The sequence below is a fragment of the Scyliorhinus torazame genome, chromosome 14 (genome assembly GCF_047496885.1).
Source record: "Scyliorhinus torazame isolate Kashiwa2021f chromosome 14, sScyTor2.1, whole genome shotgun sequence".
NCBI lineage: Eukaryota > Metazoa > Chordata > Chondrichthyes > Carcharhiniformes > Scyliorhinidae > Scyliorhinus > Scyliorhinus torazame.
In genome coordinates this window covers 219,188,782-219,206,070 of record NC_092720.1, presented here as the reverse complement: position 1 = coordinate 219,206,070, position 17,289 = coordinate 219,188,782, and the positions used below count along the sequence as shown (strand labels likewise).

Here is a 17,289-nt window from a genome sequence, read left to right as displayed (position 1 = left end):
CCACCCAGTGACCCAGTGTGTGGGGCCTCCCCCCCCCCACCCAGTGACCCAGTGTGTGGGGCCTTCTCCTCCCCTACCCAGTGACCCAGTGTGTGGGGCCTTCTCCTCCCCACCCAGTGACCCAGTGTGTGGGGCCACCCTCTCCTCCCCACCCAGTGACCCAGTGTGTGGGGCCTCCCCCTCCCCCACCCAGTGACCCAGTGTGTGGGGCCTCCCCCACCCAGTGACCCAGTGTGTGGGGCCTTCCCCTCCCCCACCCAGTGATACAGTGTGCGTGGCCTTTCCCTCCCCCGCCCAGTGACCCAGTGTGTGGGGCCTTCCCCCCACCCAGTGACCCAGTGTGTGGGGCCATCCCCTCTCCCACCCAGTGACCCAGTGTGTGGGGCCTTCCCCTCCCGCACCCAGTGACCCAGTGTGTGGGGCCTCCCCCTCTCCCACCCAGTGACCCAGTGTGTGGGGCCTTCCCCCCACCCAGTGACCCAGTGTGTGGGGCCTTCCCCTCCCGCACCCAGTGACCCAATGTGTGGGGCCTCCCCCTCTCCCACCCAGTGACGCAGTGTGTGGGGCCTCCCCCTCCCCCACCCAGTGACCCAGTGTGTCGGGCTTCCCCCTCCCAGTGACGCAGCGTGTGGGGCCTCCCTCTCCCCCACCCAGTGACCCAGTGTGTGGGGCCATCCCCTCTCCCACCCAGTGACCCAGTATGTGGGGCCTTCCCTACCCCACCCAGTGACCCAGTGTGTGGGGCCTCCCCCTCCCCACCCAGTGACCCAGTGTGTGGGGCCTTCCCCTCCCCACCCAGTGACCCAGTGTGTGGGGCCTTCCCTCCCCCACCCAGTGGCCCAGTGTGTGGGGCCATCCCCTCCCCCACCCAGTGACCCAATGTGTGGGGCCTCCCCCTCCACCACCCAGTGACCCAGTGTATGGGACCTCCCCCGCCCCCACCCAGTGACCCAGTGTGTGGGGCCTCCCCTTCTCCCACCCAGTGACCCAGTGTGTGGGACATACCCCTCCCCACCCAGCGACCCAGTGTGTTGGACCTTCCCCTGCCCCACACAGTGACCCAGTGTATGGGGCCACCCCCACCCCCACCCAGTGACCCAGTGTGTGGGACCTTCCCCTGCCCCACCCAGTGACCCAGTGTATGGGACCTTCCCCTGCCCCACCCAGTGACCCAGTGTATGGGGCCTCCCCCTCCCCACCCAGTGACCCAGTGTGTGGGGCCTTCCCCTCCCCCACCCAGTGACCCAGTGTGTGGGACCTTCCCCTCCCCCACCCAGTGACCCAGTGTGTGGGACCTTCCCCTCCCCCACCCAGTGACCCAGTGTGTGGGGCCTCCCCCTCCTCCACCAGTGGCCCAGTGTGTGAGCCTTCTCCCGCACGGTGGCACAGTAGTTAGCACTGCTGCCTCACAGTGCCAGGGACTCGGGTTCAATTTCGGCTTTGCGTGACTGTGCGGAATTTGCACACTTTCCCTGTGTCTGCGTGGGTTTCCTCCGGGTGCTCCGGTTTCCTCCCACAGCCCAAAGATGTGCAGGTTAGGTGGATTGGCCATGATCAATTTCTCAAAGGTTATGGGGGTAGGGTGGGACATTGGGCCTAGGTAGGGAGCTCTTTCACAGGGTCAGTGTGGACTCGATCGGCCAAATGGACTCCTTCCGCATTGTAAGGCTTTTATGATGTCCCCATCACCGCCCAGTGACCCAGTGTGTGGGGCCTTCCCCTCCCCCCGCCCCCGCACCCCCCACCCAGTGACCCAGTGTGTGGGGCCACCCGCCCCCCCCCACCAGCCCTCCCCACCCAGTGACCCAGTGGGTGGGGCCTTCCCCTCCCCCACCCAGTGACCCAGTGTGTGGGGCCTTCCCCTCCCCAACCAGTGACCCAGTGTGTGGGGCCTTTCCCTCCCCCCACCCAGTGACCCAGTGTGTGGTCCCATCCACCCCCCCGACCCAGTGACCCAGTGTGTGGTCCCATCCCCCCCCCGACCCAGTGACCCAGTGTGTGGGGCCTTCCCCTCCCCCACCCAGTGACCCAGTGTGTGGGGCCTTCCCCTCCCCCAACCAGTGACCCAGTGTGTGGGGCCTTCCCCTCCCCCACCCAGTGACCCAGTGTGTGGGCCCCACCGCCCCAACCCAGTGACCCAGTGTGTGGGACCTTCCCCTCCCCCACCCAGTGACCCAGTGTGTGGGGCTTCCCCCTCCCCCACCCAGTGACCCAGTGTGTGGGAACCTCCCCTCCCCCACCCAGTGACCCAGTGTGTGGGACCTTCCCCTCCCCCACCCAGTGACCCAGTGTGTAGGGCCTTCCCCTCCCCCAGCCAGTGACCCAGTGTTTGGGGCCTTCCCCTCCCCCCACCCAGTGACCCAGTGTGTGGGCCCACCCACACCCCACCCAGTGACCCAGTGTGTGGGACCTTCCCCTCCCCCACCCAGTGACCCAGTGTGTGGGGCTTCCCCCTCCCCCACCCAGTGACCCAGTGTGTGGGGCCTTCCCCTCCCCCACCCAGTGACCCAGTGTGTGGGGCCTTCCCCTCCCCCACCCAGTGACCCAGTGTGTGGGGCCTTCCCCACCCCCACCCGGTGACCCAGTGTGTGGGACCTTCCCCTCCCCCACCCAGTGACCCGGTGTGTGGGGCCTCCCCCTCCCCCACCAGTGGCCCAGTGTGTGAGCCTTCTCCCGCACGGTGGCACAGTAGTTAGCACTGTTGCCTCACAGCGCCAGGGACTCGGGTTCAATTTCGGCTTTGCGTGACTGTGCGGAGTTTGCACACTTTCCCCGTGTCTGCGTGGGTTTCCTCCGGGTGCTCCGGTTTCCTCCCACAGTCCAAAGATATGCAGGTTAGGTGGATTGGCCATGATCAATTTCTGAAAGGTTATGGGGATAGGGTGGGACATTGGGCCTAGGTAGGGAGCTCTTTCACAGGGTCAGTGTGGACTCGATGGGCCAAATGGATTCTTTCCGCATTGTAAGGATTTTATGATTTCCCATCACCTCCCAGTGACCCAGTGTGTGGGGCCTTCCCCCCCCACCGCCCCCCCCCCCCCGCCCCCGCACCCCCCACCCAGTGACCCAGTGTGTGGGGCCTTCCCCTCCCCCACCCAGTCACCCAGTGTGTGGGGCCTTCCCCTCCCCCACTCAGTGACCCAGTGTGTGGGGCCTTCCCCACCCCCACCCAGTGACCCAGTGTGTGGGGCCTCCCTCTCCCCCACCCAGTGACCCAGTGTGTGGGGCCTTCCCTCCCCCACCCAGTGACCCAGTGTGTGGTGCTTCCCCCTCCCCCACCCAGTGACCCAGTGTGTGGGGCCTCCCCCACCACCCAGTGACCCGGTGTGTGGGGCCTCCCCCTCCCCCACCCAGTGACCCAGTGTGTGGTGCCTCCCCCTCCCCCACCCAGTGAAACAGTGTGTGGGACATACCCCTCCCCACCCAGTGACCCAGTGTGTGGGGCCTCCCCTTCTCCCACCCAGTGACCCAGTGTGTGGGACATACACCTCCCCACCCAGTGACCCAGTGTGTGTGTGGCCTTCCCCTCCCCCATCCAGTGATCCAGCATGTGGGGCCTCCCCCTCCCCACCCAGTGACCCAGTGTGTGGGGCCTTCCCCTCCCCCACCCAGTGACCCAGTGTGTGGGGCCTCCCCCACCACCCAGTGACCCAGTGTGTGGGGCCTTCCCCTCCCCCACCCAGTGACCCAGTGTGTGGGGCCTCCCCCACCACCCAGTGACCCAGTGTGTGGGGCCTTCCCCTCCCCCACCCAGTGACCCAGTGTGTGGGGCCTCCCCCACCCAGTAACCCAGCGTGTGGGACCTTCCCCTGCCCCACCCAGTGACCCAGTGTATGGGGCCTCCCCCTCCCCACCCAGTGACCCAGTGTGTGGGGCCTTCCCCTCCCCCACCCAGTGACCCAGTGTGTGGGACCTTCCCCTCCCCCACCCAGTGACCCAGTGTGTGGGACCTTCCCCTCCCCCACCCAGTGACCCAGTGTGTGGGGCCTCCCCCTCCCCCACCAGTGGCCCAGTGTGTGAGCCTTCTCCCGCACGGTGGCACAGTAGTTAGCACTGCTGCCTCACAGTGCCAGGGACTCGGGTTCAATTTCGGCTTTGCGTGACTGTGCGGAGTTTGCACACTTTCCCCGTGTCTGCGTGGGTTTCCTCCGGGTGCTCCGGTTTCCTCCCACAGTCCAAAGATATGCAGGTTAGGTGGATTGGCCATGATCAATTTCTGAAAGGTTATGGGGATAGGGTGGGACATTGGGCCTAGGTAGGGAGCTCTTTCACAGGGTCAGTGTGGACTCGATGGGCCAAATGGATTCTTTCCGCATTGTAAGGATTTTATGATTTCCCATCACCTCCCAGTGACCCAGTGTGTGGGGCCTTCCCCCCCCACCGCCCCCCCCCCCCGCCCCCGCACCCCCCACCCAGTGACCCAGTGTGTGGGGCCTTCCCCTCCCCCACCCAGTCACCCAGTGTGTGGGGCCTTCCCCTCCCCCACTCAGTGACCCAGTGTGTGGGGCCTTCCCCACCCCCACCCAGTGACCCAGTGTGTGGGGCCTCCCTCTCCCCCACCCAGTGACCCAGTGTGTGGGGCCTTCCCTCCCCCACCCAGTGACCCAGTGTGTGGTGCTTCCCCCTCCCCCACCCAGTGACCCAGTGTGTGGGGCCTCCCCCACCACCCAGTGACCCGGTGTGTGGGGCCTCCCCCTCCCCCACCCAGTGACCCAGTGTGTGGTGCCTCCCCCTCCCCCACCCAGTGAAACAGTGTGTGGGACATACCCCTCCCCACCCAGTGACCCAGTGTGTGGGGCCTCCCCTTCTCCCACCCAGTGACCCAGTGTGTGGGACATACACCTCCCCACCCAGTGACCCAGTGTGTGTGTGGCCTTCCCCTCCCCATCCAGTGATCCAGCATGTGGGGCCTCCCCCTCCCCACCCAGTGACCCAGTGTGTGGGGCCTTCCCCTCCCCCACCCAGTGACCCAGTGTGTGGGGCCTCCCCCACCACCCAGTGACCCAGTGTGTGGGGCCTTCCCCTCCCCCACCCAGTGACCCAGTGTGTGGGGCCTCCCCCACCACCCAGTGACCCAGTGTGTGGGGCCTTCCCCTCCCCCACCCAGTGACCCAGTGTGTGGGGCCTCCCCCACCCAGTAACCCAGCGTGTGGGACCTTCCCCTGCCCCACCCAGTGACCCAGTGTATGGGGCCTCCCCCTCCCCACCCAGTGACCCAGTGTGTGGGGCCTTCCCCTCCCCACCCAGTGACCCAGTGTGTGGGACCTTCCCCTCCCCCACCCAGTGACCCAGTGTGTGGGACCTTCCCCTCCCCCACCCAGTGACCCAGTGTGTGGGGCCTCCCCCTCCCCCACCAGTGGCCCAGTGTGTGAGCCTTCTCCCGCACGGTGGCACAGTAGTTAGCACTGCTGCCTCACAGTGCCAGGGACTCGGGTTCAATTTCGGCTTTGCGTGACTGTGCGGAATTTGCACACTTTCCCTGTGTCTGCGTGGTTTTCCTCCGGGTGCTCCGGTTTCCTCCCACAGCCCAAAGATGTGCAGGTTAGGTGGATTGGCCATGATCAATTTCTCAAAGGTTATGGGGGTACGGTGGGACATTGGGCCTAGGTAGGGAGCTCTTTCACAGGGTCAGTGTGGACTCGATGGGCCAAATGGACTCCTTCCGCATTGTAAGGATTTTATGATGTCCCCATCACCGCCCAGTGACCCAGTGTGTGGGGCCTTCCCCTCCCCCCGCCCCCGCACCCCCCACCCAGTGACCCAGTGTGTGGGGCCACCCGCCCCCCCCCACCAGCCCTCCCCACCCAGTGACCCAGTGGGTGGGGCCTTCCCCTCCCCCACCCAGTGACCCAGTGTGTGGGGCCTTCCCCTCCCCAACCAGTGACCCAGTGTGTGGGGCCTTTCCCTCCCCCCACCCAGTGACCCAGTGTGTGGTCCCATCCACCCCCCCGACCCAGTGACCCAGTGTGTGGTCCCATCCCCCCCCGACCCAGTGACCCAGTGTGTGGGGCCTTCCCCTCCCCCACCCAGTGACCCAGTGTGTGGGGCCTTCCCCTCCCCCAACCAGTGACCCAGTGTGTGGGGCCTTCCCCTCCCCCACCCAGTGACCCAGTGTGTGGGCCCCACCGCCCCAACCCAGTGACCCAGTGTGTGGGACCTTCCCCTCCCCCACCCAGTGACCCAGTGTGTGGGGCTTCCCCCTCCCCCACCCAGTGACCCAGTGTGTGGGAACCTCCCCTCCCCCACCCAGTGACCCAGTGTGTGGGACCTTCCCCTCCCCCACCCAGTGACCCAGTGTGTAGGGCCTTCCCCTCCCCCAGCCAGTGACCCAGTGTTTGGGGCCTTCCCCTCCCCCCACCCAGTGACCCAGTGTGTGGGCCCACCCACACCCCACCCAGTGACCCAGTGTGTGGGACCTTCCCCTCCCCCACCCAGTGACCCAGTGTGTGGGGCTTCCCCCTCCCCCACCCAGTGACCCAGTGTGTGGGGCCTTCCCCTCCCCCACCCAGTGACCCAGTGTGTGGGGCCTTCCCCTCCCCCACCCAGTGACCCAGTGTGTGGGGCCTTCCCCACCCCCACCCGGTGACCCAGTGTGTGGGACCTTCCCCTCCCCCACCCAGTGACCCGGTGTGTGGGGCCTCCCCCTCCCCCACCAGTGGCCCAGTGTGTGAGCCTTCTCCCGCACGGTGGCACAGTAGTTAGCACTGTTGCCTCACAGCGCCAGGGACTCGGGTTCAATTTCGGCTTTGCGTGACTGTGCGGAGTTTGCACACTTTCCCCGTGTCTGCGTGGGTTTCCTCCGGGTGCTCCGGTTTCCTCCCACAGTCCAAAGATATGCAGGTTAGGTGGATTGGCCATGATCAATTTCTGAAAGGTTATGGGGATAGGGTGGGACATTGGGCCTAGGTAGGGAGCTCTTTCACAGGGTCAGTGTGGACTCGATGGGCCAAATGGATTCTTTCCGCATTGTAAGGATTTTATGATTTCCCATCACCTCCCAGTGACCCAGTGTGTGGGGCCTTCCCCCCCCACCGCCCCCCCCCCCCCGCCCCCGCACCCCCCACCCAGTGACCCAGTGTGTGGGGCCTTCCCCTCCCCCACCCAGTCACCCAGTGTGTGGGGCCTTCCCCTCCCCCACTCAGTGACCCAGTGTGTGGGGCCTTCCCCACCCCCACCCAGTGACCCAGTGTGTGGGGCCTCCCTCTCCCCCACCCAGTGACCCAGTGTGTGGGGCCTTCCCTCCCCCACCCAGTGACCCAGTGTGTGGTGCTTCCCCCTCCCCCACCCAGTGACCCAGTGTGTGGGGCCTCCCCCACCACCCAGTGACCCGGTGTGTGGGGCCTCCCCCTCCCCCACCCAGTGACCCAGTGTGTGGTGCCTCCCCCTCCCCCACCCAGTGAACCAGTGTGTGGGACATACCCCTCCCCACCCAGTGACCCAGTGTGTGGGGCCTCCCCTTCTCCCACCCAGTGACCCAGTGTGTGGGACATACACCTCCCCACCCAGTGACCCAGTGTGTGTGTGGCCTTCCCCTCCCCATCCAGTGATCCAGCATGTGGGGCCTCCCCCTCCCCCACCCAGTGACCCAGTGTGTGGGGCCTTCCCCTCCCCCACCCAGTGACCCAGTGTGTGGGGCCTCCCCCACCACCCAGTGACCCAGTGTGTGGGGCCTTCCCCTCCCCCACCCAGTGACCCAGTGTGTGGGGCCTCCCCCACCACCCAGTGACCCAGTGTGTGGGGCCTTCCCCTCCCCCACCCAGTGACCCAGTGTGTGGGGCCTCCCCCACCCAGTAACCCAGAGTGTGGGGCCTTCCCCTCTCCCACCCAGTGACCCAGTGTGTGGGGCCTCCCCCTCCCCCACCCAGTAACCCAGTGTGTGGGGCCTTCCCCTCCCCCACCCAGTGACCCAGTGTGTGGGGCCTCCCCCTCCCCCACCCAGTGAACCAGTGTGTGGGACATACCCCTCCCCACCCAGTGACCCAGTGTGTGGGGCCTCCCCTTCTCCCACCCAGTGACCCAGTGTGTGGGACATACCCCTCCCCACCCAGTGACCCAGTGTGTGTGGCCTTCCCCTCCCCATCCAGTGATCCAGCATGTGGGGCCTCCCCCTCCCCCACTCAGTGACCCAGCATGTGGGGTTTCCCTCTCCCCCACCCAGTGACCCAGTGTGTGGGGCCTTCCCGTCCCCCATCCAGTGACCCAGTGTGTGGGGCCTCCCCCACCACCCAGTGACCCAGTGTGTGGGGCCTTCCCCTCCCCCACTCAGTGACCCAGTGTGTGGGGCCTCCCCCACCACCCAGTGACCCAGTGTGTGGGGCCTTCCCCTCCCCCACACAGTGACCCAGTGTGTGGGGCCTCCCCCCCACCCAGTGACCCAGTGTGTGGGGCCTTCCCCTCCCCCACCCAGTGAGCCAGTGTGTGGGGCCTCCCCCTCCCCCACCCAGTGACCCAGTGTGTGGGGCCTCCCCCTCCCCCACCCAGTGACCCAGTGTGTGGGGCCTTCCCCTCCCCCACTTACAGGAAACAGTCTTTATTTGGATGAAGGGATAGAACCCTCATCCTCCTGGATTGTTACTGTCCGCGGACAGATTTTCAGGGGTTCTGGGTTTTTACCCCCAGCAGTGAGTTCTGGACTGAAATAAGGATAGAGTTTCTCAGTGAATGTCCCAGTGAAAGTGTAGATATAGGACTTGTTATCTGAGTTATAAAAGGAAACCTTCCCTCCCTCATAATCCAGACAGACTCGAATCTTTCTCGGCTTCACTCTCAGATCTAAGAGTTTTGATGGATTCTCACAAGCCCAGTATTTATTCTCCTGTCTCAGAATCAATATCCAGAATCCGTTATCTGGATTCAGGGTGAATTCCCCCTTCCTGTTTACGGATTCCTTGGCCACACCCACATCCCACTCAGTCTTGTTTCCCACCTCCACCTCCCAGGAATGTTTTCCTGATGTGAATCCCTCTGATCCCAGGACAACAGCATAGTGAACAAATCTCTCCGGATTGTGGGGAAGCTGCTCCCATTTCTCGGTGTCTCTCACGGTGCTCAGGTCCTCAGACAGGAGAAGGACAGGATGGGCTGTATTCGGGTCGAAGGTGACTGGAGCTGGGAACAGATGGACACGGATAAAATGTTAGTCCCTCTCACTGTAACTTTCACAGCCGGTTAGTGATTGGCAAAATCAGCAAGGAACCAGAATTAGAAATTCTTTTTTTTTTAATTCAAAAAAATATACTTTATTCATAAAATTTATCATAAGCATTACAGAGCATTTCGAATTGTCTTGACTGTACATTTCCGTCAGAGCTACACATTGCCTTGACTTTCTTCCATTCAATTTTGATATTATACACACATCACTCTTCACATTACAATTCCTTCTTAAATATTTACATTGTCATGTTTGTTTTATACATTGGAGTGTTGGTGGCCCAGACCGAGGGGGGATTACACTGTTACCCACCCCTCGTGTACATTTGCTGGAAAGACCTTACACAGTGGTCTTTCCCCATTGCGCCTTGGCGGCAGCTGCCCCAAGCTTGAGTGCATCCCTCAGCACGTAGTCCTGGACCTTGGAATGTGCCAGTCTGCAACACTCGGTCGAGGACAATTCTTTGCACTGGAAGATCAGCAAGTTTCATGCAGACCAAAGAGCATCTTTCACCGAGTTGATGACCTTCCAGCAGCAGTTGATATTTGTCTCGGTGTGTGTGTCCCTGGAAACAGTCCGTAGAGCACAGAGTCCTGTGTCACAGATCTGTTCGGGATAAACCTTGACAAATACCACTGCATCTCTCTCCAGACCTTCTTTGCAAAGGCACATTCCACAAGGAGGTGTGTGACCGTCTCATTTCCCCCACAGCCACTCCGAGGGCAGCGTGCATTGGCGCAGAGCCTTCGGGTGTGCATGAAGAATCTGACAGGGAGGGCCCTTCTCACCACCAGCCAAGCTAGGTCTTGGTGCTTGTTTGAAAGTTCTGGTGATGAGGCGTTCTGCCAGATGACTCTGGCAGTCTGCTCAGGGAACCATCCAACGTCCTCCACGGTCTCCTTTTCCCTGAGGGCCTTGAGGACATTACGTGCTGACCACTGCTTCATTGCCTTGTGGTCAAAGGTGTTTTTCTTCAAAAACTTTTCCACGAAGGACAGGTGGTACGGTACGGTCCAACTACTTGGAGCGTTCCGCGGCAATGAGGCCAGGCCCATCCTTCGTAACACCGGGGACAGGTAGAACCTCAGTATGTAGTGACACTTGGTGTTTGCATACTGGGGGTCCACGCACAGCTTGATGCAGCTGGACACAAAGGTGGCCAACAGGATGAGGGAGGCGTTGGGTACATTCCGCCCTCCCTTATCCAGAGGTTTGTACATGGTCTCCCTTCGGACACGGTCCATCTTGGATCTCCAGATGAATTTGAAGATGGCTCGGGTGACTGCTGCGGCGTAGGGTCGGGTTATGGGCCAGGCCTTCGCCACGTACAGTAGCACCGAGAGTACCTCACACCTGATGACCAGGGTTTTGCCCGCAATGGAGAGGGAGCGTTGCTCCCACCAGCCCAGTTTCTGCCTTGCCTTTGCTATGCGCTCCTCCCAGTTTTTGGTGCACGCCCCAGCGGCTCCGAACCATATCCCCAGCACCTTCAGGTAATCTGACCTGACAGTGAAGGGGACAAAGGACCGGTCGGCCCAGTTCCCAAAGAACATGGCCTCGCTCCTGCCACGGTTTACCTTGGCTCCCGAGGCCAGTTCAAACTGGTCGCAGGTGGTCAAGAGCCTGCGCACAGACGCAGAATCCGAGCAGAAGACGGCGACGTCGTCCATGTACAGGGAGGCCTTGACTTGCATGCCTCCACTGCCTGGGATCGTCACTCCTCTTATACCCGGATCCTTCCTGATGGACTCGGCAAAAGGTTCTATGCAGCACACAAAAAGGGCAGAGGAGAGAGGGCAGCCCTGCCTGACTCCGGATTTGATCTGGAACTTTTCTGATTCCCACCCATTGATTGAGACTGCGCTATAGATGTTTGTGTCGAACAGTTTGATCCAATTGCGAATTCCCTCCCCAAACCCCATTTTGGAGAGCACATCCATCATGTAGGTGTGCAATATTCTGTCAAAAACCTTCACCTGGTCAAGGCTGATGAGGCAGGTGTCCACCTTCCTGTCCTGCACGTAGGCGATCGTATCCCTGAGTAGCGCGAGGCTATCAGAGATCTTCCTGTCGGGTACAGCACAGGTCTGGTCAGGGTGGATCACCGACTCCAGAGCAGACCTGACCCGATTGGCGATGACCTTGGCTAGAATTTTGTAATCCACATTCAACAGTGAAATGGGTCGCCAATTTCGAATTTCTTCCCTTCCCCCTTCTGCTTGTAGATGAGGGTGATGATGCCTTTCCTCATGGACTCTGACATGCTGCCTTCCAGAAGCATACTCTCGTACACTTCCAGCAGGTCTGGGCCCATCCAGTCCCACAGAGCCGAATACAACTCAACCGGTAAGCCGTCGCTTCCGGGAGTTTTACTCGTCTCGAAGGACTTGACGGCCTTTGTCAGCTCTTCCAGAGTTAGTGGTTTGTCCAGGTTTTCCAGCTCGCTGTCGCCTAGGACCTCCGTGATAGTCAACAGGAAGGTCTGGGAAACAGTGCTATCTGTTGGCTTCAGGTCATACAGTCCGGCATAAAAGGATTGGCTGATCCTCAGGATGTCAGACTGCGATGACTTTACAGAGCCATCTTCTTCCTTCAGGCTGCTGATCACAGAGGTCTCTCTGTGCACCTTTTGGAAGAAGAAACGTGAGCACTTTTCGTCCTGCTCCACGGAGCGGACTCTGGAACGGAAGATAACCTTGGAGGCCTCCGAGGTGTAGAGCGAGGCTTGCTGGCTCTTCACCTCTTGGAGATCCTCCTTGACATCCACCCCCATCGACTGCAGCTGGAGCAAATTCTGCATACTTTTCTGGAGCCTGGACATGACCTCTCGTCTCTCGCTCACCTTTTGAACGCCCTTGAGGATGAAGAACCTCTTGATATTCCCCTTGATTGCTTCCCACCAGAGATGTGGGGCCTCAAAGAGGGGTTTCACGGTTCTCCAACCCTTGTAGTCCCTCCTGAGTTTCTCGAGGTTCTCAGGGGTCAGCAGTTTTACATTTAGCTTCCATGTCCCCCTGCCTACCCCCTGGTCTTCCTGCAGGTGGCAGCCGGCCAGTAGGAGGCAGTGGTCAGAGAAGAACACCGGCCTTACGTCGGTGGACCTGACCGTGAAAGCCCGGGACACAAAGAAGAAGTCTATCCTGGAGCGGACGGACCCGTCTGACCGTGACCATGTGTATCTACGCTGCGCTCCGTCTGCAGACGTCGAGCAGCTTGGCGTGTTTTACCGTTTCCATCAGGAGTCTGGACGTAGCGTCTAGTTTGCTGTCGGCTCTGCCGGATTGTCCAGCCGCATCGATGATGCAGTTGAAGTCACCACCCAGGATGACCGGCTTGGAGGTGGCCAACAGCAGCGGGAGTTGCTGAAGGACTGCCCGCCGCTCACTCTTTACGGCCGGGGCGTACACGTTAATGAGTCTGAGAGGGACGTTATTGTATTTAACGTCTGCTACGAGGAGGCGTCCACCCACCACCTCCTTAACGTCGGAGATGGTGAAGTTGCCTCCCCGCAGCAGAATACCCAGGCCGGAGGAGCGGCAGTCGTTTCCTCCTGACCAGATGGATGGCCCGTGGGACCACCAGCTCGACCAGCGCCTGTTGTTGTTGAGGTGCGGAATTCCGCACTCCTGCAGGAACAGTAGGTCAGCTTTCACATTTGCTAAATAGTTGAGTGTGGCTACACACCATGAAGTATCTTTGATGCTTCGCACATTTATGGATGCAATTTTTAAACCCATGGTAAAAAGGCAGATTTACCAGTCTCAAGAGTCCAGAGTCGATACAGTTGGCTGTTCCAGCTGTTGGATGTTCCCCAGCATGCCGGTGGTGCTCACAAACTTTAGCACAGTTGCAGGGCTGAGAAAACTGTTCTGGTCCGCACTGGCCCCGTGAACTTGATGCAGATGCATTGGGGGGGTGGTGTAGCCCTGGCGTTCGTTGTGGCAGTCAGTAGGTGTTGGGGTTGCAGGCCGGTCTTCGCCTGGGTTGTTGCTACTCGTTACTATCGGGGGTTGGTCTGTGACCTTGTTTTCAATGTCCGGCGTTTGGTGGCCGTTGGTCATATTGCTGTTCCCATGAGCCAGAGGTTGATTGTTTCGGCGGGTTTTATTTTCTTCCCGGTCGGTGGTCTGGGGGGTCTGTACCTCCCGTTCCACGTTGGTGCTTTGTCTCTTTATTTGAGGCCGATTCTTGTCTTGTTTTCCCTCATCGGAGGAGGTGTCGGCGCTAAGTGCGCCGGCTGAAAGGTGTCGCTTTTCTCCACTCCCCGTCGGGGGGGGGGGGGTTTCAGTTTGTTTTTTTGTTTTCTCTTTCGTTTGTCCCTGTTCACTGTTTCCCAGGGCTCTTTATTCTTTGTCCCATCCTCTGCCTCTTCCATTGAGTGTTCCTCGTCAGATGGGGCTGGGGTTGGGTTGTCAGGGCGTGCTGGGCCTCCTCTTTTTGTTGGGGGCCCTTCTGTTGCTTTTCCGCATTCTGTGCCGTGGTGTCTTTTTCGGTGGAGGGTGTATGAACCTCCTCTCTGTCGCCTTTTTAACTCCGCTGCTGATGATCTGTGCATATGTCGCCCCGCGTTTCGGGCAGGCCCTGTAAAGATGGCCTGCCTCCCCACACAGGTTGCAACACTTGTCTTCTTTGCAGTCCTTAGTCATGTGTCCCTCCTGGGCAGCACGGTAGCATTGTGGATAGCACAATTGCTTCACAGCTCCAGGGTCCCAGGTTCGATTCCAGCTTGGGTCACCGCCTGTGTGGAGTCTGCACATCCTCCCCGTGTGTGCGTGGGTTTCCTCCGGGGGCTCCGGTTTCCTCCCACAGTCCAAAGATGTGTGGGTTAGGTGGATTGGCCATGATAAATTGCCCTTAGTGTCAAAAATTGCCCTTGGTGTTGGGTGGGGTTACTGGGTTGTGGGGATAGGGTGGAGGTGTTGACCTTGGTGGGGTGCTCTTTCCAAGAGCCGGTGCAGACTCGATGGGCTGAATGGCCTCCTTCTGCTCTGTAAATTCTATGATTCCTGTCTGCAGTTTTTGCAGAAGGTCACACTGCAGTTTGCGGCAACATGCCCCGTTTTGCCACAGGTGTGGCATACTCGTGGCTGTCCCACGTAGTAGAGGTAGCCACGATTTCCTCCAATGGCGAAACTGGAGGGGGGATGCAGGATGGTTCCTTTGCCGTCTGTTCTCAGAGTCACCTTGATCTGGTGCTCACTTGTCCAGATGCCGAAGGTGTCTTTCACTTGCACGCTGTCACTTTTCAGCTCAGCGTACCTGGCGAGGAACGTGAGCACATCAGACACGGGGACGTGGGGGTTGTACGTGTGCAGTGTCACAACCCGGTTTTGCTGCGGCGGAAGCGTAAACAGAGGCTCTGCAGTCAGGATAGGCAGGGGACTCTGGTTACCTTTTTCCTTGAAGACGTTCAAGAATTTGATGCACGCTGCGACGCTCTTGAAGGTGACATCAAAATACCCATTGTTGGGGAAGTTTTGCAGAAGATATCTGTTGCTTTAAACCCACAACAGTCAAGCAGCACCCGCTTCACGAAGAATTTCCAGTCCACAGGTGACTCTCCTTCCGCTTTCTTCACTGTGACTCAGACAGTGTTTCGCACTCCCCAGCCTGGTGGTCGGGATGCAGCTGCATCCATAGCTCGTGCGTTGGGTCTGAACTGTATCGGCGTTAGGCATGTAGATCCACCAATAGCAGCCGAGCTCCAAACGTTTCCTCTTTGACGACTTCAATCCCTCTGAGTTCTCCAATCCACGATCGACATTGAAATCCTCAGCTTCCCTCGATCAAACGAAACTACACTTGATCGTAGCCAAAAGGCCTGGGATACATGTCGCATTACAGTCATCCCCCACCATCTGGCCTGGGCTTGCGAAATCCTACCAACTGTCCTGGCTTGAGACAATTCTTTAGCTCTTTAACCTGGGGTTACCCCTATCTCTGGATCTGTAAATATTTAATCACCTGCTAATGCTCGCATTCCAAGCATTGTCAAGCATCTTTGAATTTGTCTATATACATGTTTCTGGAACAAACCTCTTCATTCACCTGAGGAAGGAGCAGTGCTCCGAAAGTTCGTGTTCGAAACAAACATGTTGGACTTTAACCTGGTGTTGTCAGACTTCTTACTGCGCTCACCCCAGTCCAACGCCGGCATCTCCACATCGTGTATGAACTTGTCAGCTTCTGGCAACGTCAGCAGGATATAAAAGTTTCTCTCTCGCTCTGTCTGTCTCTCTGTCTCTCTCTCTGTCTGTCTCTCTCTTTGTCTGTCTCTCGGTCTGTTTATCTCTATCTATCTCTCTGCCTTTCTCTCTGTCTCTCTCTCACTCTCTCTGTGTCACTCTCTCTCTCTGTCTTTCTCTCTCTCTATCCCTCTCTCTCTCTGTCTCCCTCTCTCTCTCTCTGTCTCTGTCTCCCTCTCTCTGTCTCTCTCTGTCGCTCTCTCTCTCTGTCTCCCTCTCTCTGTCTCACTCTCTCTCTCTGTCTCTGTCTCCCTCTCTCTCTCTCTGTCTCTACCTCAGCTGACTCTCTGGGTAGGGTGTCTGTCAGTGTTGGGTGGAGGTTTCTTGCTCGATGGAATGGATGAGAGAGAGAGATTCAGGGTCAGCCTCCAGTCTCTAGACTGTCGTCTCCTCCAGCCAGGGTGCAGCCCTGAATTGGTTTGGATGTGTGGGAAAGGTTGTCCTTGCCCTCCGCCCAGGTGCCGTTCTGTCCGGAGAGAGGGTTCAGATACAAATGCCTCCTTTGTCTCTGCTGAGATTCTGTTTGTCTTGTGTCCATTCGCGCTCCTTCCTTCTGCTGCTTCCAGTCAGCACCTGACTGCTGGAGTCCGGCGGGGCTGCGCTCTGTCTGCTTTTGCCAGACTGCGGATTTCAGCAGACTTTGGACAAGTCTGCTTTTAATTCCCAGCATCCTCCTCAGTTGGCCAACTTTTAGGTTAAATGTCCCGGCAGCCATTTGGCTACAAGAGATTAGTTGGCAAAATTAAATGGGATTGTGGGTAATGTACTGATGTGGATCAGGAATTGCTGACAGACAGGAAACAGAGAGTGGGAATAAATGGATCTTTTCCCGAGTGGCAGGCAGTGACTAGTGAGGTACCACAGGGGTCAGTGCTTGGGCCCCAGCTGTTCACGATATATATACACAACCTGGATGAGGGAACCAAATGTAACATTTCTAAGTTTTTGGATGACACAAAACTGGATGGAATTGTGAGTTGTGAGGAGGATGCAAGGAGGCTTCAAGGTGATTGAGACAAGTTGAGTGAGTGGACAAACACATGGCAGATGCAGGATAACGTGGCTAAATGTGAAGTTATTCACTGCGGTGTGAAAAACAGAAAGGAAGAGGATTATTTAAATGGTGATGAATTGGGAAGTGTGGATGTACAAAGGGATCTGGGTCCTTGTACACCAGCCAATCAAAGTGGAGAGGCAGCTGCAGCAAACAATTAGGAAGGTGAATGGTTTGTTGGCCTTCATTGTGAAAGGATTGGAGTTCAGAAGTAGGGATGTGTCACTGCAGTTATACAGGGCCTTGGTGAGACCACACCTGGAGTATTGTGAGCAGTTTTGGTCTCCCTGCCTGAGAAAGGATTTACTTGTCACAGAGGGAGTGCAGCGGAGATTCACTCGGCTAATACTGGGGTTGGGGGGACAGTGCAATGAGGAGAGAATGATTCGACTGGGCCTGTGTTCGCTCTACATTCCTGACTTATCTCCGGAGCATCTTGACAACAAGGACTCCTACGCCAGACTCCTATTCATTGACTACAGCTCCGCCTTCAACACCATAATCCCAGCCAAGCTTGTATCCAAACTCCAAAACCTAGGACTTGGCTCCTCCCTGTGTTACTGGATCCTCGACTTCCTGACCCATAGACCACAATCAGTGAGGATAAACAACAACACCTGCTCCATGGTAGTCCTCAATACCGGGGTCCTGCAAAGTTGCATAATTAGCACCCTACTCTACTCCCTCTGCACACACGACTGGGGCAAAATTTGGCTTCAACTCCATCCACAGGTTTGCTGATGACACGACCGCAGTGGGTCAGATCTCAAACAACGATGAGTCAGAATACAGGAAAGTGGGCAGCATAATCAAAGACCCCTCCCACCCAGATTATT

At 58.9% G+C, this 17,289-nt stretch overlaps 1 protein-coding gene across 1 annotated transcript; it reads right to left on the bottom strand.

Moving 5' to 3' along the window:
• Positions 1–8,530: 8,530 nt before the first annotated feature.
• Positions 8,531–16,114, bottom strand: LOC140389169 (zinc-binding protein A33-like). Its single transcript, XM_072473331.1, has 2 exons — positions 15,973–16,114; positions 8,531–9,108 (listed from the first exon to the last, which is right to left on the bottom strand). Exons 1-2 carry the CDS (start codon positions 16,112–16,114, stop codon positions 8,531–8,533), a joined length of 720 nt encoding a protein of 239 aa, XP_072329432.1.
• Positions 16,115–17,289: the final 1,175 nt, after the last annotated feature.

Bases quoted from the DNA above. Each gene is read 5' to 3' on its own strand.
- LOC140389169 (XM_072473331.1), bottom strand. From the start codon at position 16,114: ATGGCTGCCGGGACATTTAACCTAAAAGTTGGCCAACTGAGGAGGATG. The intron at 9,109-15,972 runs GTGCTGACTGGA...ATCTGTTCCCAG, and splicing joins CGCCGGACTCCAGCAGTCAG to CTCCAGTCACCTTCGACCCG.